Source organism: Ovis aries, chromosome 4 (assembly GCF_016772045.2).
Source record: "Ovis aries strain OAR_USU_Benz2616 breed Rambouillet chromosome 4, ARS-UI_Ramb_v3.0, whole genome shotgun sequence".
In the NCBI taxonomy this organism is placed as follows: Eukaryota; Metazoa; Chordata; class Mammalia; order Artiodactyla; family Bovidae; genus Ovis; species Ovis aries.
In genome coordinates this window covers 12,699,164-12,722,121 of record NC_056057.1, presented here as the reverse complement: position 1 = coordinate 12,722,121, position 22,958 = coordinate 12,699,164, and the positions used below count along the sequence as shown (strand labels likewise).

Below are 22,958 nucleotides of genomic sequence, written 5' to 3'. Positions count from 1 at the left end.
TTTGAGTTTCCTGAGCCACATAGCAAATTCCCGTTGGCTGTCTATTTTACATGTGGTAATGTAAGCTTCCATGCTACTTGTTCCATACAGCTCACCCTCTCCTCCCCTCCCCATGTCCATAAGCCTATTCTCTATGTGTTTCTCCACTGCTGCCCTGTCAGTAAATTCTTCAGTACCGTTTTTCTAGATTCTGCATACTTGCATTAGAATACGATATTTCTCTTTCTGACTTACTTCACTCTGTATAATAGGTTCTAGGTTCATCCACCTCATTAGAACTGACTCTAAGGTGTTCCTTTTTATGGCTGAGTAATATTCCACTGTGTGTATGTACCAGGACTTCTTTATCCACTCAACTGTCGATGGACATCTTAGGTTGCTTCCATGTTCTATTGTCAATAGTGCTGCGATGAACAATGGGATACATGTGTCTTTTAAATTTTTGGTTTCTTCAGGGTATATGCCTAACAGTGGGATTGCTGGGTCATATGGTGGTTTTATTCCTACCTTTTAAAGGAATCTCCATACCGTCTTCAATAGTGGCTATATCAATTTATATTCCCACCAACAGTGTAAGAGCAGTCCCTTTTCCCCACACCCTCTCCAGCATTTATTGCTTGTTGACTTTTTGATGAGGGCCATTCTGACTGGTGTGAGGTGATATCTCATTGTAGTTTTGATTTGCATTTCTCTAATGAGTGATGTTGAGTGTTTTTTCATGTGTTTGTTAACCACCTGTCTTCTTTGGAGGAATGTGTTTGTTTTTCTGGTATTGAATTCTATGAGCTGCTTGTATATTTTGGAAATATACACCTTTTCTGTGTAAAAGCTTTTAAGTTTAACCAGGTCCCACTTGTTTATTTCTTTTACTCTAGGAGATGGGTCATAGAGGATCTTGCTTTGAGTGTTCTGCCTACATTTTCCTCCAAGAGTTTTATAGTTTCTGGTCTTACATTTAGGTCTTTAACCCATTTTGAGTTTATCTTTGTGTATGGTGTTATGAAGTGTTCAAATTTATTTTACATATAGCTGTCCAGTTTCCCCAGCACCACTTATTGAAGAGGCTGTCTCGGCCCCATTGTATATTCTTGACTCCTTTGTCAAAAATAAGGTACCCCTAGGTGCATGGGTTTATTTCTTGGCTTTCTGTCTTGTTCCATTGTTCTATATTTCTGTTTTTGTGCCAGTACCATATTGTCTTGACGACTGTAGCTTTGTAGTATAATTTGAAGTCAGGGTGGTTGATTCCCCCAGTTCCATTCTTTTTTCTGAAGACCGCTTTGGCTATTCAAGGTCTTTTGTGTTTCTGTATGAATTGTAAAATTTGTTGTTCTAGTTCTGTGAAAAATGTCATTGGTAATTTGATAGGGATCACATTGAACCTGCAGATTGCATTTGGTAGTATAATCATTTTCACAATATTGATTCTTCCTAACCAGGAACATGGGATATCTCTCCATCTGTTTATGTCATCTTTGATTTCTTTCATTAGTGTCTTATAATTTTCTGTGTATAGTTCTTTTGTCTCCTTAGGCAAGTTTATTCCTAGATATTTCTTTTTGTTGCAATGGTGAATGGGATTGATTCCTTAATTTCTCTTTCTGATTTTTCATTGTTAGTGTATAGAAATGCAGGTGGTTTCTGTGTATTGATTTTGTATCCTGAAACTTTGCTAAATTCACTGATTAGCTCTAGTAATTTTCTGATATTGTCGTTCAGGTTTTCTATGTACAGTATCATGTCATCTGCAAACAGTGAGAGCTTTACTTCTTTTCCAATCTGGATTCCTTTTCTTTTTGTTCTCTGATTGCTGTAACTAAGACTTCCAGAACTATGTTGAAAAATAGTAGGGAAGGTGGACACCCTTGTCTTGTTCCTGATCTTAGGGAAAATGCTTTCAGTTTTTCACCACTGAGAATAATGTTTGCTGTAGGCTTATCACATATGGTCTTTACTATGTTGAGGTAGGGTCTTTCTATGTCCATGTTTTGAAGAGCTTTAATCATAAATGGGTGCTGAATTTTGTCAAAGGCTTTTTCTGCATCTATTGAGATTATCACATGGTTTTAATCTTTCTATTTGTTAATATGGTATATCACAAGGCTCTGAATTTTTAATGCTATTTTGGCTATTCATACAAATGGGAAGGTTTGACAAAGGCAACAGGGGAGGACTGGAGTAGACTGAGTAAGGCAAGTGCCTTTTGAAGCCAGAGGACAGATTTTTCAACGTGATGTAATTTATAGAAATTCTGAGTTTCACAGAACCTGTGATTTTCTCTAAATTTTAGCATATCTAAATATTCTGTTAAACATCTTTCTCTGAAGAATGGTATGATTGAGTAATGCATACAATCATTATGTGAGTCAATGCAGAAAAAAATATTAAAATATACCATACATAGATGCTAACATTGTGGCAGCTCAGAGCACAACAACCTCTTCTCAGTAAAGACTCATTAAAAAAATCAAATACAAATAGAATATTTCAATTACAAATGTAATTTAAAAAATTTTTATCTGTCACTGTTTTATTTTATACATACATTAAATGAAAACATGTGAAGAAATATGGCTCACCAGTTAAGTTTTAGGCTTGAGTTCAAATAGGGAAGAAAACTTATATTCACTTGGGTATCACTATTAGAAGATATAAATGCTTCTAAAAAACAAATACTGGTCATCATTTTTTTTCAGTTGTTTCATCAGGAAGAATCTTTCTCAGGTGATAAAACTTACAAGCTAAATTAAAACGCACTCTACCCACTGGCAAGCCACACTAGCAAGAATGATGTGATCACAGTACTTGGAAGTTTTTGATTTATAACTATACTATTCTCTACTTATAAGCCTGTGGTCTAGGAAGCAGAGCAATGAATCATTACAATTGTCTATCTGGGAAATGTCAAAAGACTAAGTAAGGGCAGAAGAAGAGAGAAAAAGAAAGAACACACATCTGTTTGAGAGACACTACTCAATTAATGGAAATATATCATTAGCACATAAATCCAGTGCTAAAGAAATACTCCAATTTTTAAATCTTCAAGTAACATTACTAATAAAACAATGTTTTAACTCATGACTAGAAAGGGCAGATTATCCTCTAAAGCACTGATAACTAAATTATTCTTTAACTATCACTGTGACTTACCCATATATGCTCAGAGGTTAAAAAAGTAAATTTAAACTGAGGAAATGAATTATAAGACATTTGAACCAATCATTAATGGATCCAGCTTTTAAAAAACCACAGTTTAATTGATACTTTACAATACAAAAATAAGCATCCACAGAATGTTTATTTACTGTTTAAATTATTCCATATTTTCATATACCACGAACAAAAAATATTTTACCCCATACTCAGTAACAGCAAACAAGTGCAATTTTTAAAACATTAAAATCTATAATCAAATCTGTACAACAGATAAATAAATTTATACCTCTAACAGTTAAGCCTGTAACAGAACCAAAAACAAACACTGCCCAAGGTGACCAGTTTACTTAAAATTCTACTTATACATCTCAAACATATCTTGAATCTTTACTACACTGCACACATTTAGATTGATAAATATTTTTTTAAAAAATAGGAGGGAGTAATAGGAAATACCAAAATGTTATAAAGAGCTTCCAAACATTGGAAATAATATACAAAAACTAATTAGATGGGGGAAAGCATATCTGGTGCATCCACAGGGTAACTGGCATTACACTGGTGCAGCTTAAGGAAAGGAAACAGCTGCCTGTTTGGACTGGAAAGAAAATTTGGCCTTTTTATAAAAAGCTACAATAGCATCAATGACAAAACCCTGTCATCGAGCCTAGAACAACTCTGGGACAAAGTGTACAAAGATTTTAGGCTTATATACCTGAAAACCACAGTTAGGAAGAAAAATCATATCAGGAAACATAATATCAGAACATGAACAATAAGATAGTTTGTCATTCCACATCATTGCACATATAAGGAAACAACACTGCAATCTTTCTTGAGTAAGAAAGTTTTCGATGAAGTAGGAAGTTCAATGATGAATATAGGTGCATATAATTTTTATTACCATAAATTTAGTAAATATCAAAACACTCAGTGGTGTTACTAAGCTAATTAAATTATCTGTATTTTTTACTGGAAAGGTAATTATTTCCCTGCCTTCATATGTTAACTTAAAATCACTTATAAGTGGAAATGCAGATCCAGTAGGAAAGACTTTTCACATGCAATCCTATACAATGCACTCTGCTTCAGTTTTCTTCAGTATTTCACATTGTATATGTACATTTCCAAAATATACAACCACACATGTTCAACAGATGTCACTGAGCTATCTTCTTGCCAGACAAATTTTATTTACATATACATTTACAATACATCTCCAGATAGATGCTGTTCTCCTCTAGGTAGATTCAAAGTTAATCTGAAGAGTTTTAAGTTCTTAGAATCCTAATGTCTTGATTTATCTTGAATGGATGATAAGATGAGGAGTCCACAAAAAAATGCAGCTATACATGCCAATCTTTTCAACAGAGATGAGTTATCTTTAGGAATAATAATCTGTGCAAGATCATTAGTGATCTGAGAAATTTCATGTGCCACACAAACAAATATGAAAGTGCTGACAATAATGTTGAGCATAGGGTTTCCAGGTATGAGGACCAAGATACCCCTTGTGTCTGCTGCCAGCCATATGTGATATTGGCAAATAAACAGCTGGAAGGAAAAATATTTCGAGTTAGGTATTTTCAGGAAGTCCATAAATATATTATAGATTTTCCTAATTAAAACACATGATAGCATAATTATTTCACTATTGGCCTTGAAAATCTATTGTCAAAATGCCTATACCATAAATTAAACTACAGATTCAATGCAATACCTATCAAGTTACCAATGCCATTTTTTTTGCAGATCTAGAACAAAAAAAGATCTTAAAAATTTTATCAAAACACAAAAGACCCCAAACAGACACAGTAATCTTAAGAAAAATGGAACTGGAGAATCAGGCTCCCTGATTTCAGACTATACTACAAAGATACAATAATCAAAACAGCATGACACTGGCACAAAAATAACAGGACAGTGGCACAAAACCAGAAATATGGATCCGCGGAACAAGACAGAAAGCCCAGAGGCGAACCCACACCTACCGTCACCTGATCCAAGACAGAGGAGGCAAGAAAACACGATGGAGAGAAGAGAGCCTCCTCAGTAAGTGGTGCTAGGAACTCTGGACAGCTCCATGTACAAGGATGAAATTAGAACACAAAAATAGACTCAAAACGGATTAAAGGCCTAAACGTAAGATCTGACACTATAAAATTCTTGTAGGAAAACACAGCAAAAACACTTTGACATAAACCACAGCAAGATCTTTTTCAATCCACCTCCTATAGTAATGAAAATAGAAACAAAAATAAACAAATACGACCTAACTAAACTTAAGAGCTGTTGTACAGCAAAGGAAACCATACCCAAAATGAAAAGACAACCTACAGAATTGGAGAAAATATTTGCAAATGAAGCAACTGACAAGGGATTAATCTCCAAAATATACAAACAGCTCATGCAGCTCAGTATCAAAAAGCAAACCAATCAAAACACAGGCAGAAGATCTAAACAGACATTTCTCCAAAGAAGATATACAGCTGGCTAAAAAACACATGAAAAGATGTTCAACATCACTAATTATTGGAGAAATGCAAATCAAAACTACCATGAGGTATCACCTCACAACAGTCAGAATGGCCATCATCAAAAAAAATCTGTAAACAATAAGTGCTGGAGGGAGTATGGAGAAAGGTGAACTCCCCTACACTGTAAACTGGGTACAGCCACTATGGAGGAAGTACGAAGGTTTCTTAAAAAACTAAAAACAGAGTTGCCATATGATCCAGCAATCCCATTCCTGAGCATAGACCCAGAGAAAACCACAATTTGAAAAGATACATGCACACCAATATTCAGCACTATTTATAAGAGCCAGGACACGGAAGCAGCCTAGACGTCCAGCAGAGGAATGGGCAAAGAAGATGCGGTGCATATCCGCAATGGAGCATGACTCAGCCGTATCAAAGGATGGAGCAGCACCAGCTGCTGCAACATGGGTGGGCACAGACGGACTGATACTGAGCGAAGGAGAGGCCGAAGAGATTCCATATAGAACAAACCTATGTATAAGACGGAGACAGAGCTGCAGATGCAGAAAACAAACGTATGGTTACCAGGGGGTAAAGAGGGTGTAGGGATAAACTGGAAGATTGGGGCTGACCTATATACACTACTCCATATAAAACAGACAGCAATTAACTACTATATAGCGGAACTCTACTCAACACTCTACAATGACCTATGTGGGAAAAGAATCTACTCTAAAAGACTGTATACCTGATTCATTTTGCTGTATACCTGAAACTACCACAACATGGTAAATCAACTATATTCCAATATAATTTTTAAAAAATCCCACAAACAACTCAGTCAAAAAAAGGCAGAAGCTCTAATAGATGCTTCTCCAAAGAAGACATACAGAGGGCCAAAAAGTACATGAAAAGGTGTTGAACATCGCTAATTACCAGAAAAATGCAGATCAGAACTACTACGAGGCAGACCTGGGGAAAAGACTGGTGCTGAACGCACGGAGACAGCCTGAGGAGCTGGAGTGTGGTGTGGCTGCAACAGTGGGTGTTTGCAGAAGCATGGGCCTGCCATGGAAACGAAGGGCCACTGTTAACTGGTGTGTGAAGGGTGGGGCATCCACAGCAGCCTCCTGCTCCATGTGCTGGCCCATGGCTTGCCTCCTCTGCCTCCAGGAGAGTGTGCCCCAGCTGCCACTGCTTCAGGAGACTCCTGTGTCAACCACCACCTCGGCAGGCCCCAGGAGCAGATGCCAGGGGGTTGCCCACATGCAGAAGCGGGGCTGAAACCACAGCTGAGCTCCAGAGGCCAAGCAACTTAGGAAGCAGGACTGAATTCTCTCCCCATAGCTGTGTGAGAGATGGAACACCTCCACTGGCAGCTCTGTAAATTCAGCACCTGTGGGACACACAAGTAGACAAGAGGTGCTTCTGCCGCTGGGAGGGCTCTGACCTCAGCAGCTGTGGGCTCTGTGGGTACACGTGCATGAGGGCTGGGCTAGGCCAGGGTATGAGATGTCTCCACAGCTCCCACCCTGGATTCAGAGGCGTGAGTACTGCGGTCCTGGGACCTGAGTGGACCCAGATCCTGCGCTGGTGGCCTTGTGGAGACAACACTCCAGGGACACCAGGGCCATGGCTGACATTCCCACTATTGGGGCAGAGCCCAGGACAGTGCCAACAACACTGCATTCTGTGAGCCCTGACAAGCGAAAGGTGACACGACAGAGCACACTCCCTGGCACACAGCTCCTGCAAGGAAAATCAGTGGCTCCTGTCCCGGCGGGAGAGCTCCAGTGCCACCTACGTCACACTGCAGCTCTGAAATGCAGCTCAGGAAAGCATCTGGGGGCCTCTAGGCCAACAACTAGGGAGCAGATTCTGCCCCTGATAGGGCAGTGACAACTACAGAGCCAGGAGGAGGCCCGGTTCAGTCTCCAGTGCAGGCTCTGGCCGTCACAAGTCACACCTCCTATCAGAAGGATAACGACCAGTGTAACTGAGCAAAGAAGTGGCAGGCTCCGTACTACAAAGAGCGCTTGTACCAAAAAACACTAAACCCACCCAGGCTACATAGGGACGCACCTACAGAAAAATAGACCTCCAAGACCATAGCAGATGACTGTTCCTCCTAACCTCAGACAGCAAGAGAAATATGCAAAATAAAGAAGCAGAGGAACCACTCCCAGTTAAAATTAAGAAAAGAATTCCCCTGAAAGAACAAGCAATAAAACAGACCTCTTCAGTCTAACAGATACTGAGTTTAAAGAGGAGACAGTGTAAATACTGAAGGAATGAAGAGAGGCCATGGACAGAAATGCAAATTACTGTAAAAAGCGACTAGAAGCTATGAGGAGAAGCCAAGAAAAATTAGAAAATTCACTTGCACAGACAAAAGGTGAACTAACTGCAATGAAGAGCAGAATGGATAATGCAGAAGAAAGAATAAGTGATCTAGAAGACAGGATAATGGAAATCACCCAATTAGAATAGTGGAGAGAAAGCCAAATGGAAAAAAAAAAACGAAAGCAATGTAACAGACTTATAGGTTAAGATAAAGCATGCCGATCCACAAGTAGGGATCCCAGAAGGAGAAGAGAGAGAAAGGGGATTGAAAATGTATTTGAAGAAATTATTGCTTAAAAATTGCCCAAACCTAAAGAAGGAAGCAGAGCTATCTCAGGTACGGGAAGTACAAACGGTCCCAAACAAGATGAACCCAAACAGACCTATTTCAAGACATAATTAAAATGGCAAAAGTTAAAGAGAAGATTCTAAAGGCTTGTAACAGAAAAGCAGAGAGTTAATTACAAGGGAACCCCTATAAAGTTATCAGGTAATTTCTCTACAGAAATGCTGCAGGTTAGAAGGAAGTGGCAAGGTATATTAAAAGTCTTGTAAGGCAAAATCCTGTAGTGTAGGATACTTTACCTAGCAAGGTTATAATTTAGAATAAAAGGAGAGAGAAAGAATTTCTCAGATAAGCAAAAACTAAAAGAATACGGCAACACTAAACCTATCCTAAAGGAAATATTGAAAGGTCTTCTCTAAATAGAAAAGAGGAATCTATAGGGAAGAAAAATATCACAATTGAAAAGTACATCTCTTAAATAAGCCAGTAGAAAGATTTAAAAAAAACTTAAAAATTTTGTGAAAGCAATGATGACCACATGTACAGCAACAGGTTGAACATGAAGATGTAAATGAGGACATCATAAAATGTGGGGGAGGAGAGTAAGAAAATATAGACTTTTTAGAAAGTGTGTGAGCCTATATGACTACTAGTCTAAACCAAACAGATATAGGAAGAAGTTAACATACTTGAAAACAGAGCAATAGCAAATCAAAACACAACAGATTCATGGAAACCAAGAAAAGAGCATGAGTATAATACAAAAGAAAACCATCAAACCACAAAAGGAGAAACAAAAAGAGACAAAGAAGAAATATAAAACCAACAAGAAGGCAAAGTTTAAAATGGCAATAAATAATATATCTATCAATAATTACTTTAAATGTTAGTGGACTAAATGCTCCAATCAAAAGACACACAGTGGCAGACTGGATTAAAAAAAAACAAAAGCCTAAAATATGCTGCCTTCAGAAGACCCACTTGAGGACAAAGGACACTTAAAGATTAAAAGGGAGGGGATGTAAAAAGATATTTCATGCAAACAGAAACGACTAGAGTCACAATACTCATATGAGACAAGATAGACTTTAAAACAAAGGATATAAAGAAAGATAAAGAAGGATATTGTATCATGATACAAGGACCACTGCAAGGAGATACTAAACAAACATGAAGAGAGAAACTGACGGAATACAATAATTAGAAGCCTTTAACACCCCAGGCACATCAGTGGACAGATCTCTGAGAGAGAAAATCAATAAGGCAACAGAAATGCTAAATGATACAATAGAATAGTTCGACTTAAATGATACCTTCAGGACATTACACTAAAAAAAAACCAGAATACACATTCAAGTCTCCATATCATCCAATAATTCCACTTTGGCATATAGCTGGAGAAAATGATAATTCAAAAATACCTAGTCTCTGCAGTACTATTTACAATCGCCAAGACACAGAAGCAACCTAAATGTCCATGGGCAGGTGAAAGGATAAAGAAGATGTGGTATGTGTGTATGGAACATCAGTCATAAGAAAGAATGCAATAATGCCATTTGTAGCAACATAGACAGACCCAGAAATTATCATACTAAGTGAAGTAAGCCAGACAAAGACAAGTATCATATGATACCACTCACACGTAGAATCTTACAAACAAAACAAAATGAATGAACTTAATTCCAAGACAGAAAGAGACTCACAGATACAGAAAACAAACTTATGGTTAGTTACCAACGGGAAAATGGGGAGGTGATAAGTTAGCAGGTTGGGATTAACACACTATTATATGTAAAACAGATAGCAACAAGAACCTAGTAAATAGCACAGGAAGTATACTTAATATCTTGTAATAACTTATGAGGGAAGAGAATCTGAAAAAGAATGTGTAACTGAATCACACAGAAGTCTTTCCCATTTTAAAGACAACTTAATACATATTATAACTCTAAAATATATCTTTTATGATTAAATGAATTCTATTTTAAAATGTTCTATTTCAATAATAAAACTCAGAATACACTGAATGTATTTCATACCTACTTTAAACTAATTTTGAGGATAAATTCATATTAGTTACTGCACACAAAATAAAGAGTTTTAAAATTTGCCCCAAACTTTCAATAAGAGTGAATTTTATTATGATAAGCATCAATAAACTAAATTCCAGCAATATAATATTTAATTATGATAAACAACAAATCAAAATCCTCTCAGCTTGATTTCATTTATGTCTATTTACAAATTTCATTTGTATCTATTTCATTTTTTTTCTCTTCCTATTTCTTCATCTTGGCTGTACTTGAAAGACAAAATAAATATGTGAAAGTCATCTGTATTTAGCCATTTAAATAAGACTTTAAAAGCATTCTACAATACTGCTGTTGAAGTTCAAAGTTTCTTGCCTATAATTTCATAAAAATAGCTTTGGTTTAAAAAAAAAGTCAGTTACACATCTATATATACATTTATATACACAGCTCCATAAAACACTGGGTAGTATAAGACAGATCAAAATATTAATATACTAACCTCTAATGAAATTTTTCCAAACCAAGCAAAAAATGAACTGTAAACTGAACGAGCATACCCAGGGATATTCCTTATAAGGATGAAGGCTAAAATCTAAAGAAAAAACACACAGGCAAATGTTAATAATCTGCTTATTCAAAGAATTTTGCTTTCTTTCAAGTGATAATTTTATTCTTTATGTTACTGAACTTAATACATAGACTTTTTTTTTTCCTCAATAGATGAAGTATTTGCAAGTTATTTCTGATCTAGAGCCTACTCAAACTGGATTTCTGAGCATGTGCTCTATATAGTGCAAACAAGGGCAGGTTTTGTATGGCTGGACAGTTTTATTTTATATGAAAAAATATATTTTTACTAGAAAAAATATAAACTCACCTTGAGGACCTTTGTGTAGAAAGAAATGCTATATTTATGTATCAAAATTAACAAAATTCCATGATATGATTTTGCTTCTAAAAAGTACTCACTCTGCTGGGAGCTGCTCACCCCCATCTTTCTGCTCTCTTCAAGGCTCCTTCTACTGACAGCAACGTAAATGTGGGAAAAAGTAACTAAGGAAAGATGAGTATGTGGCATGTAGTGACCAGGAGTGAAAGTGACGGCTCAGCAGGGTTTATGTTAGCCTTCTTCTAAGCGCAGTCGCTCTCTCCCTTAGCTACTCTTACGTTGTTCTGAATTGGTGTCATGTTAGTGGAACAGCCCCCTTCCTTTCATGTTGCTACAGAAATGACATCAGATACGAAATACAAAGTGTTACTTGTAAGCATGACTTCTGCAGAAGTCCTGAAAATGCTATATTAATATAGTACAATTTTTAGCATAGCATTGTCAATTGTGTTTGGAGAGTTGGTCATATGCTTGGTTCTACTGACTATATAGAGGTTTAAGATGGATGATAGTTTCTTCACTGAAGAGAACGTAAAACCTAAAAGAAGATCCTCCAGAAATCCTCCCTGTTCCTTCCTGTTGACCCATACAGTTTTTAGGCTTTGGCTTAGACACAACTTTGTCCAAGAACCTTGCTCTGACATCAAGATGGATTAGGAAGAAATCCCAAATGTTCTAAAGTGCCCTGTACTTAACCGTCACCACACTAATCACAAGGCCCTACCTGCAACCACAGGTCTCTCTCTAAAATGCAAATTTGATTTGGGCTGCTGAGCAGCCTCGGCCCACCTCCCAGTCACTACACATACTTCTTTAGACTCTGGCTCTCTGAGCTCCAGCCCCAATGGCTTTCTTCAAGTTCCCTGAATGGGAACTCTTTTCTACCCACATGGCCTAAGTTCTTACTGCCTGCCTTCATTCCTCCAATCTTGGCTTAATTTTTCCACCCCTCTTTGGCTGCACCTTACGGCATTCAGAACTTCCCTGGCCAGAGATCAAACTTGCACCCCCTGCAGTGGAATCCGAGTCTTAACTGCTGGACCACCAGGGAATTTTATCAGGGAAACCGTCTCTGAACCCTAACTACCTTCACTCCAACTCCAACTAGGTCATATACCCTTACTGTATTCCCTTGTAGCATCATGAACTTCTGTTCATGGTTACTTGGTGATTATATGATTACTATTTGCAGCTGAAGAATACAGGCTCTGTGAGGGTAGGGACCACATCTGCTTTGGTCGTCACTACGTCCCTCAGCATAATAGCCAGCACACAGAAGTATCAAAGACTTGTTAACTGAATTTTAGAAACTGTTAAATGAATAAATGTTCAACCACATTCCTGTTGGACTGTAAGTTCTGAGGGCAGAACTACATGCACTTCTGACCTATAGCATGGTTCTTAACACACGGAAGGCCACTAATAAGTGAGGCCAGAAACAAGTAAATGAAGAAATCTGAATAAGTAAATGATGAAAAAGAAAACAGGAGAAATGAATGAACATTTTCCAAGTGCTTATCAAGTGATAAACACCGATCATTTCTATACATTTAATAATAACATTTAATAACCACCCTTTAAAACAGATTTTAGTATCTCTACTATAGTAGAGGAAGGTAGGGCTTAGAAAGATATACTACATTTAATAGATTTCAATTTAAAAGTTGTCTCTAAAGACTCCTGTTCTAATCAAAAATTAGGAAAAATTTCTCTAAATAAAGATAATTACCTGTACCACAGAAACGGATGGGTGGAGTTCATTGCACTCTGCTTTGTTTTTACAACTGCTAGCCCAGATGGAATAGGTCTAAAACAAAAAATTTATGGATCACTTCACAAAAATAGTTATGCCTTAACAAGGCAGCACTCAATTTTAAGAAGTTTCTTTATAACATACTTCATAATTTTTTTAAATATTTCTTTTTTTTTTTGGATGTGGACCATTTTAAAAGCATTTATTGAATTTGTTACAATATTGCTTTTGTCTCATGTTTTGACTTTTTTGGCCAGGAGCCATGTGGGATCTTAGCTGCCTGACCAAGGATCAAACTCACACCTCCTGCATTGGAAGGCCAAGTACTAACCACTGGACTGCCAGGGAAGTCCAACATTATACTTCACTGTGCTATTAAAGTTCAGTAAAAACTGTACACAGGTTTGCTCCTCTCTCATTTTGGCAAGCTCAAATATAACAAAGTAGAGAGAGAGGAGCGTAAGTCTGTGTTTTTCCAGAAATAGTGATCATACTGCAGTGATGGCTCTTTCTGTTAAATAGCTTATATTTTTTCCCAAACTTATTACAACTTTTAAAATTCCTATTTCATTGAGATCTCAAGTTATTCTTCATATTTAACACATGTATGTTTATATTCTCTTTAGAATTTATGTTCAATTTAAAATAAGAGATATTTCAAAAGTAAAAGATTTTATTTATTAAAAATAAATGATTAAATTCCTATCTCTTAATTTTCTGCACCATTTGGGATTTTGGAAATTTAGAAGATTACATGTGAAACTTACCAAGAAAGAAACTACTGAAATAAATAATAGAAAATTTGAAATTTTGCTTGAAAAAAGAGGTTCACCCTTTCCTTCAGAAAGTATTTGGCGCTTCTGCAAAGCCAGATAAATGAAAGCAAACAACATTCCATGAAAGACTACCTGAAAAATAAGGGGGGAAAACCTGTTTTAAATAGCTACTTTTCAATAAATAGCAAATATACTTGGTAAAGGAGTACCATATGTATAGAAGTATATAGGTTAAAAGCTTAAAGATCCAAAGTTTCTATGAAGAACCTAAACATCAAGAAATGAGGTCAAGTCAATGATCACTGGAAACAATTTGCAATGGACAAGCGAACATCTCTTGCAATGACAAGATAAGGTGTCTTACTTCAAGGAGTCTCAGCAGCAAGTAAAGAAATAAAGACATTTTATATATCTGGATGAAACCATAATTGGAAAAGATGCATGCACCCCAGCGTTCACTGAAGCACTATGTACAACAGCCAGGACATGGAAGCAACCTAAACACCCACCAGTGGGTGAATGGGCAGAGAGGTGGCACATATATGCAACGGAACATTACTCGGCCATAGAAAAGAATGGAGAGTGCCACTTTCAGTCACAGTAATTCTTGCCTGGGAAACCCCATGGACAGAGGAGCCTGGTGGGCTGCAGTCTATGGGGTCTCAAAAGAGTCGGACACGACTTAGAGACTAAAGAACAACAAGAAGCCCTGGGTACATATTGCCAAACTGCTATGATACTCCTGACTTTAAACCTTTCCCAACATTTAAGAATTTTCATTTAAAAACTGACACACTGTAAATCAAGTATATTTCAATCAAAAAATAATAATCTTTAAAAGACCAGATGAATCAAAACAATAACAATAAATGTTAAGATAACCTGTGTAAAAATAAAAGAGTATTTAAAAAATAAAAGAAAACCAAAGGGTGGGCTGGATTGCTTTGATTTACCAAATCAACATGTTTCCTTATTTCAAAACTAAATAAAAACAGATTACATTTTTCCAAGTAAATTTTAAAAGTATAATTTGAAATGGGAAAAGAGCACAAGGTAAATACATACATATCGGTCTAACCTCCATCTGAACCACCATTCATATACATTGCCTTTCAGTTCAAAACACTTGGACAATGGCCAAAGAGAAAAGATCTTCTCAAATGCACCCTGAGAAGAAGAATTCAGAAAATTAAGATGGTATAAGTCAATACTGGTTTTTGGAATTCTATTATAAACTGTAATTTTCTAAAGTTAAGATTTTATTAAGGTCATTCATAATTTTAAAATTCTATTTATTTCATATCAAAATGTCATTTCATTTGAAAAGAAACTTATTTTACTAATGGGTAGTAAAGATAACAAAACATTTTTGTTAACTTACTTTCATAGCACATGAAAGGCTACTGAGACTGTAAAATCAAAAAACAAAACAAAACAAACCCCAAGTTGGTAATTGGAAAGTTATTCCATTTAATCTAGTGTACAAAAGAGCTACTATTTAATGATCAAAACACAAAACTACAAATTACTTCAGCCACTATGGTATCAATAACCTAAAGGATGATGGTTAAAGTTATAGTTTTTCTTTGTGTAATGTCCTTAATAATCAATCTATAATGAACCATATGAATTAAAAAGAATCCTCTGAATTAGTCACCTTCCTCAATCAACTATACCCAAATGCCATTATTAGACTTTGAAACAAAGCTTACAACTTTACTCTGGTCATTAGTGAATGTACCTTCTTATTGATCTGACAGTCTGGAAAATCTGGGAATGAAGGGGCTGAAGTCTTGGGTACATTTCTGTACATTAATGAAGTCTTTCAAAAAAGAGAACAAAACACTCAATTTCCAGACTAAAGAATGACAACAAACTCTATTATGGAAACTCCATTATTACACATGATGCCATGGCATTTAAAAAAAAATTGTGTAACTTCAGTTTTTTAAAGGCTAATAAAAAAATCAAAGTAAAACATGAAAATAGTATTATGTTTTAGGTAATACCAAATCTTTAGGTCAGAAGAACTTTATTATTTTAATAAATTGCAATAGTCTCCATTTAGTCACAGAATTTAAAATGCTAGTCACTTATAAAAATAGGTTCTATCAAGGTCTATGTCTCAGGATGATTATTACCAAGACCTGCAGTATAAAGTGTATACCTATTATATCACATTTCTCTATTTCACCGATATGTATTAGACATACAGGATTCCACAGATCATGTATCAAGTTTATTTCTCATCAAAATTTATATGTAATCAATAAGCAAGTATTTAATGAGCACCCATTTGCACAACACACTGGGCTGTACTAGGCAATTTCCTTTTTTTTCTTATCCAGTAGTCAATACTGTTTCAAAGGTAAATCTTAATTCTTTTTATGAACTCTTGGTCTGTCTTCCTTTCCCTCCTTCAGATGAACCAGGGAGTCTTGGGAATTTTAATGTATAATTGTCAAGTGGCAATGGCAACCCACTCCAATACTCTTGCCTAGAAAATCCCATGGACAGAGAAGCCTGGTGGGCTGCAGTCCATGGGGTCGAGAAGAGTCAGACACGACTGAGCGACTTCACTTTCACTTTTCACTTTTATGCATTAGAGAAGGAAATGGCAACCCTCTCCACTGTTCTTGCCTGGAGAATCCCAGGGATGGGGGAGCCCGGTGGGCTGCCGTCTATGGGGTCGCACAGACTCGGATACGACTGAAGCGACTTAGCAGCAGCAGCAGCTGTATGACACTTAACTGGCTATTTCTTTAATATTTGACTATTGTTTACTTATTACTTTACATATTCCCTGCAAAAAAACCTTAAAAGTCAGGCAGATATAAGATACTTTATTTCTAAGAATGAAAATAAACAGGAAAGCCTATAGAAAAAAAAAAACAACAAAAGCCCTCTATAGGAGTTTACACACACACACACACACACACATACACACAATGCTCATATGGCATTTTCATCTGGTAGAGTTGAATACAAGACAGTGTTGGAGATGGCAGTAAACTACAGAATATATCACAACTAAATGCAATTAAATTATTGTTATAAATATCATGCTGCCCAAATAATAAGTCTGTCTGATAGACAGACCAGCAGGTAGCAGTTTGCCATCTTGCAAAAAGAGTTAAGAAAATCTCAACCACCAAAATAGGGTGATAAAAGGTTAGAGATATACTACATACAAGCAAGCCACTCTGCCCCTGAGTTGGCTTTATCAACAGCCGAAATTCTGCTCTATGAAGTTATGGGAAAAGTCAAGTAGCACTTGGACGCCATGAATAACGCACAGAGCAAGCTGAAGATTCTGTCAAGAGAATTTTGATCTTCACTTTGAGCAGTGTCTTATGAGAGGCGTTCAATAAAAGTTTGATTGATCAAAGTCAAGTAAAATGGATTGCGAACAACTGCCAGAGGAAGAGCTTTAAATTGCTCTTCCAACAAAAACAGAGGTAACAAAAGTAGATAGGTCTCAAAAGAACGACACTGAGTAGTCAACTACAGAGTGACACTTTTATTACAGTCATTAAAAAGTGAAGCTTAAGAAAAGCTCTGATTCTTCTCTCATACTTTAACACATTTGAACTTTAGAATAAAATATAACAAAATATAAACCAAAAAGGACAATACAAACCTGAGAATATGCCAAAAAACATATACATAACAGCAAGAAGGCTAGTTTCAACAGTAAGCCAAAATGCCACAAACAATTTCCTAAGAGAGAAAATATTTAATTTACTAAGAAATGTAAACTTACATTAGAAAACATGTTAAATACTCTCTATTTAACATATTAATACCCTGCATAGTTCTTTATAATAATTTAAGGCTCCCTACAGGATACACAAAATATATCTAAAATTACAAGTGGGACACAAAGGAAGAAAAGGTGGAGCGTCCTTACTAGGAACGAGGCTACAACATTGATCTGATACCCCATATACTTGATATTTAGCCACTATAAATGCATTTGAAAATACATCCCAGATTCAATTATACTGTTCATTATTGGAAGTTACAACAAAACTTGGAACAGGTTCAATGTAATTCTAACAAACACTCATGTTTAATAACTTTGGTAACACTGCTGAAACATTACAGTTTTAAGAAGGGAGCTTAAGAACTTCCCAGTGGATTAGTTTAATCTATAAGATGCACTTTAATGTATGCATATTTTAAGTTATGTGTTCACAGTTTATACATATTGATTATCATTTTATAAATATGCAGGGTTTGTGTTGAGGAATTAAACTACAGAGACTCTCCAAGACACAAATGGACTTCATTGAAGGCTGGAGCTTAACTCTTTCCTGAAAAATTATTTGGTATTATTAATAGAAGTCGACAGAAAATATTTTTTTGATATATAATATTTGACTGAAAGACCTGAAAGACATTATTAAAGATAAAAAAAATTCTGTTTCAAAAAAACAAACAAGGTTTAATTTTAATGACATGATCTTGATGGAGAAAAGCATTAGGATCAATGACTGTGACCTTACTTTGAACATTCATCAGACCTATCTATGTAAAATTTGAAGATGACACCTTGTGGGCACTTACGTTTCCTTAAACATAAAACAGGTTGATAATAACTGCTTAAAGGGTTGTTTAGAAGATAAGCTATAGTAGTGATTTTTAAGCTTGTCTGACACAAAAAGCCTTTTTGCAAATGAATGTCTACTCAAAATCTACACACACACACACACACACACGCACATGCGCACACACACACGCACACAGACACAGGATCAAGTAAACCAGAGATGCCAAGACTGAAGCAGGATGTGTGGCCCTCTGGTGCGCTCCATTCTGGCTCCATACAAGAGAGTTTGAAAACGGCTGTACTAGCTGATATGTAAAATGGCTTTGAAAGTTTAAAAGGAGAAAACATAATATAAATGCAAACTATTATTCCTCACTGTTAATACTACTTGAACCACGTAACTTTCTAGAAACATAATTTAAGAGCAAATTTTCAAAATATCAATGCTACATATAAATTTAAACTGTCAATACATCTCAATAAAAATAACAGCCGTTAGCAACTAAAAAGAAACTTGCACTGGAAGAATATATTTATTAACATTAGTAGGAAAATATATTTACCGTTTGCTTTTTTTTGGATTATCTGTGGCCACAGTGCTAAAGTAACGTATATGACCATGAACCATACAGTGACCAAGGGGACAAAGTAATAGAATTGATAAGGCCGATCCATTACTATGCATAACACCACTACCAGGAAATTGAGACGAAATAAGACCTATTAAAAAGGAGAAGAAAATGGTTTTCACTTTGAAAAGTAGACAGATTCTCTCTGACAGAGTATAAATGTTTAAGACTAAAATCATAACTGTACAAGTACTATTTACTAATCCTTAAAAAATCATATTTGTTCTAAAATTATTGTAAAGAGTTGAACATAAAACATTTATGCATCATTTTATTAACTGGATCCCAGCAAAGCACCAACCTGAGCTGTCCTCTGGCTACAAGTGTCAGCTTGTTAAATGCAGGAAAAGAATCATAAACCTCCTTCCCAGAGCTACAGTTTATAAACAAAGATTAGGTTATCTCAATGAAAGAATGTCCATTTGATCTCCATTTGATGTTGATGTATCCCATTTGGTATTAAGTTGAAAGTTTTAACAGATACAAAATAATATTACTCAAATTTAAAAGGGTCTTTGAAAAACAAAAGTATCTTCGGGACTTCCGTAACAGTCATTTCAGATGGTGTGATGTCAAAGAACACAGAATTTGAGCAGATTAATATTAGAGCTTTATCACTTACTATGTGACCTTTTTAAGTGAAAGTCACTCAGTCATGTCTGACTCTTTGGGACACTAGGGACTGTACAGTCCATGGAATTCTCCAGGCTAGAATACTGGAGTGGGTAGTCATTCCTTCTCCCGGGGATCTTCTGAGCCCAGGGATCGAACCCAAGTATCCCACATTGCAGGAAGATTCTTTACCAGCTGAGCCACAAGGGAGGCCAAGAATACTGGAGTGGGTCGCCTATCCCTTCAGCGGATCTTCCTGACCCAGGAGCTGAACCAGGGTCTCCTGCATTGAAGGCGGATTCTTTAGCAACTGAGCTATCAGGGAAGCTTAGGCAAATTATTTAACCTCTCTGAGACTCAGTGTCCTTGTCTGTAAACATAAAGATCATAACTCAGGATTGTAATGAAGGGTAAATAGAATAACGTTTACAAAGTGCCTAACACAATGTAGAAACTTAATAAATCTTAATCCTCTTCTTAGAGAGAGAAAACACAGCATATTATAACAATCCCAGGTAACTGTACGTTTCTACAAACTAAACAGGAGGGCCTGGCGTGCTGTGATTCATGGGGTCACAAAGAGTCGGACATGACTGAGCGACTGAACTGAACTGAAAGTGATTCAGCAATGTTTTCCCCTGTGTGCATCTATTATACATTCATCTAAATTGTTTTTCCATCCCTCAGTAATAAATTACTTATTTTGAATTATTAACCATAGAACATGGAAATAATACAACTTTAAAGCGCTATTTCACAAATTCAAATTACTTCAAATTATTCATGGCCATATTTATATCTTCTCAACAGTCAGGCACAAAAGCACGTTGAAATGAAAGAAAAAGAATAACAATGCATTCCTACCTGACATACTCTATGGATTCCAAAGTCTCCTTTGACCCAAAAGTATGAGAAATGCCCATACCCTGTCTGAAATAGATACGCAGCAACCAGAACCCGAATGTGCATGTACACAGGCAAAAACTGTGGAGAAAAATAAACAGGTCAAATACATGTCGACGTTAACTATACCTAAATAATCACAACCAGTACATTTAACCAAGATAATGGAGCATTATTATCATTTGGTGTTAGCACAATGAATAGATTTATTCTCAAAAATTAGGCATCATAGCAGAGGTTAAAAAAAAAAAGCAGACTCTGGAATCTGATAGACCTAGATTCAAATTCTGGTTCTAACAGTTATGTGACTTTAGAGTTTTCTAAACTGCAAAATGAAAGTATCTTCTCCTTTCTCAAAGGGTTTTGTGAGAAATGAATGACAATAAATGTGAAGCGCTTTACACACGATTCAATTTGAATTAAATATATGATATCCACAATTATTAATCATCATATATGCTGAACATGAGGTCGCTCTGGAATTCACATTTTCTCAATAAGAAGATTAAAAAACCAAACAAAATCCTACATTTTTGGCCCCCTTAAACATATGGAATTTAGACTTATAAATAAAATTGTCATGATTACTTATTATTTAGCAAAAATTATACATTTAAAAAATATATGCAAACATAATTCAGAAATATTATTTCCCTCCTAATCTTTTATAAAACAATTTTACTTTTCCCTCCTTTGACGTTTCATCTTTACTATGATTTTTCAAAGCATCACATCTTCACTTCTGTCCAAGCTGAATGGAATACATTTCTCATCTATATTTTATGGGAGTCACTGGAAGTATTATTTCATTTACAAGTCCAAATTCTCTTAACCTTAAACCACTGTCATTGTACCTCTCCACGACGCATTAGTCCCTTAGTTGTCTATTCGCTATTTCGCAATACAGGTAGTGTGCTGCCTTTTAAAATGATCTTTAAAAGACTTGTTCAGTGACATCCAACATTCGTAATAAAAGGCTATTCTTTTATGAATAATTACTAAATCTATGTAAACATTTTTTTTTTTTTGCTTCTATTTGATTGACTCATCTGATCATTTCTGTAATTATCCAGCATTAACACTGGTTATGGCCACTTTAGCCAAGTGTTTCTTCCCCAAGTGATACTTTGCAGGATAAAACAACTGAGCAGATGCCTTAAACAGATTTAATAAGGCCTTGAACATATGCATCTTTTGTATGTATCCTTGAATGCATCCTTGAACATTTCTTTTATCTTTTCTGAGGGATAACTTTTTTCTGGAAGGAAACCCCCGATTATAATAAAGTGTAAGTCCTTCAATATAGCCTCCACTTCAGCCAAACTTAGATTCTCTGTCTCCTAAACTGGCCCTTCTTGTGTTTTTCTGTCGCCTCTTCTTTGTTTACCTGCTCATTCTACCCTGGAATGTTCTCCTAACCACATGTTATTTATACATATCCTATTCTTCTCAAGAGCCCTGGTGACATTTTCCAATCTTTTACTCTCAGATGAAAGTCATTTCTTCTTCCTTTGAGGTCTTTTAGCACAAATATCTACATATCAGATTTTTTATTTATTGCTCTTCATCATTAGTTCTTTCTAATTTTCAGTGCAAGTATAACATATTAGAATCACGGGGATGAAGGTGGGAACACAGGATTGAAAGAGACTTAAAACTATTCTAATCCAAACCTGTATCTTTACTTTATTCTTGATTGCACTTTAAAATATTTCCTTCAAGTATTTGAGCACCTTTTAATAGTGGAAAACATCCAAATTCTTAAGGCAATCCATTCCATTTTCAGATGGTCATTAACTGCTATAAAGTTCCTCGTCATGAACAACTAAAATCAAACTATGTAAAAGCTACCAATTTAAGCTCTCTAGGACAGTGCTGTGCAATGAAGTAAAATGTGAGCCAGGTGGCAAATTTTTCGTGTGGCTGCCAGACATTTAAACAGTTAAAAGAAATAGGTGAAATTAATTTTAATAAACAAATTTTATTTAACTCAATATACCCAAAATATATCATGCCAACATATACTGAGACATTTCATATTTTTACATACTAGGTTTGTGAACTTTGTTTACATTTATCAAAATGAGTCATACTTAATCTTATACATATTTCACATTTCAGAACATCTCAATTCTGACTGCACTTCAAGTGCTCAATGGCCACCTGTGGCCACCAAAATGGACAGCTTAGCTCTAGAGCCACATGCATGCCCTTTATCACTTTTACAGCTGATTGCTCTGTAAGCATTTATAAACAGAGGTCAAACTGAGGCTAATCATTCCCAATTACGTAAACCACTCTCCATGAAACATGCTTTTGAGCCCCTTCAAGGATGGGTCTGGGCCTACAATGTTGAGACTTAAGTTATATTTAAACAGGAAATGCAACCATTTAAATGGAATTAAACACTATCACAATTTGCCCAGTCTCTACCAATGCTGCATTACTGCCAATGTTGTACGATACTTTTGACTTTTTAAAGATAAAGCCAACAGAAGATGCGAGAACAGTGCAACACACGCCTGTTCACTATGCTGAACTACTTA

The 22,958-nt window shown here is 35.9% G+C and overlaps 1 protein-coding gene across 2 annotated transcripts in view; it reads right to left on the bottom strand.

The window, feature by feature from the left end:
• Positions 1-3,236: 3,236 nt before the first annotated feature.
• Positions 3,237-22,958, bottom strand: part of CASD1 (CAS1 domain containing 1) — a 53,172-nt gene continuing 33,450 nt past the window's right edge. For both annotated transcript variants that reach the window (XM_027968456.3, XM_027968457.3), the window contains 8 exons: positions 20,374-20,493; positions 18,832-18,988; positions 17,357-17,436; positions 14,782-14,883; positions 13,708-13,848; positions 12,917-12,994; positions 10,798-10,890; positions 3,237-4,710 (listed from right to left, as the gene is read on the bottom strand). In XM_027968456.3, the coding sequence (XP_027824257.1) occupies positions 4,444-4,710; positions 10,798-10,890; positions 12,917-12,994; positions 13,708-13,848; positions 14,782-14,883; positions 17,357-17,436; positions 18,832-18,988; positions 20,374-20,493 (1,038 nt within the window). In that variant the 3' untranslated portion in view covers positions 3,237-4,443. The remainder of the gene's footprint in view (positions 4,711-10,797; positions 10,891-12,916; positions 12,995-13,707; positions 13,849-14,781; positions 14,884-17,356; positions 17,437-18,831; positions 18,989-20,373; positions 20,494-22,958) is intronic.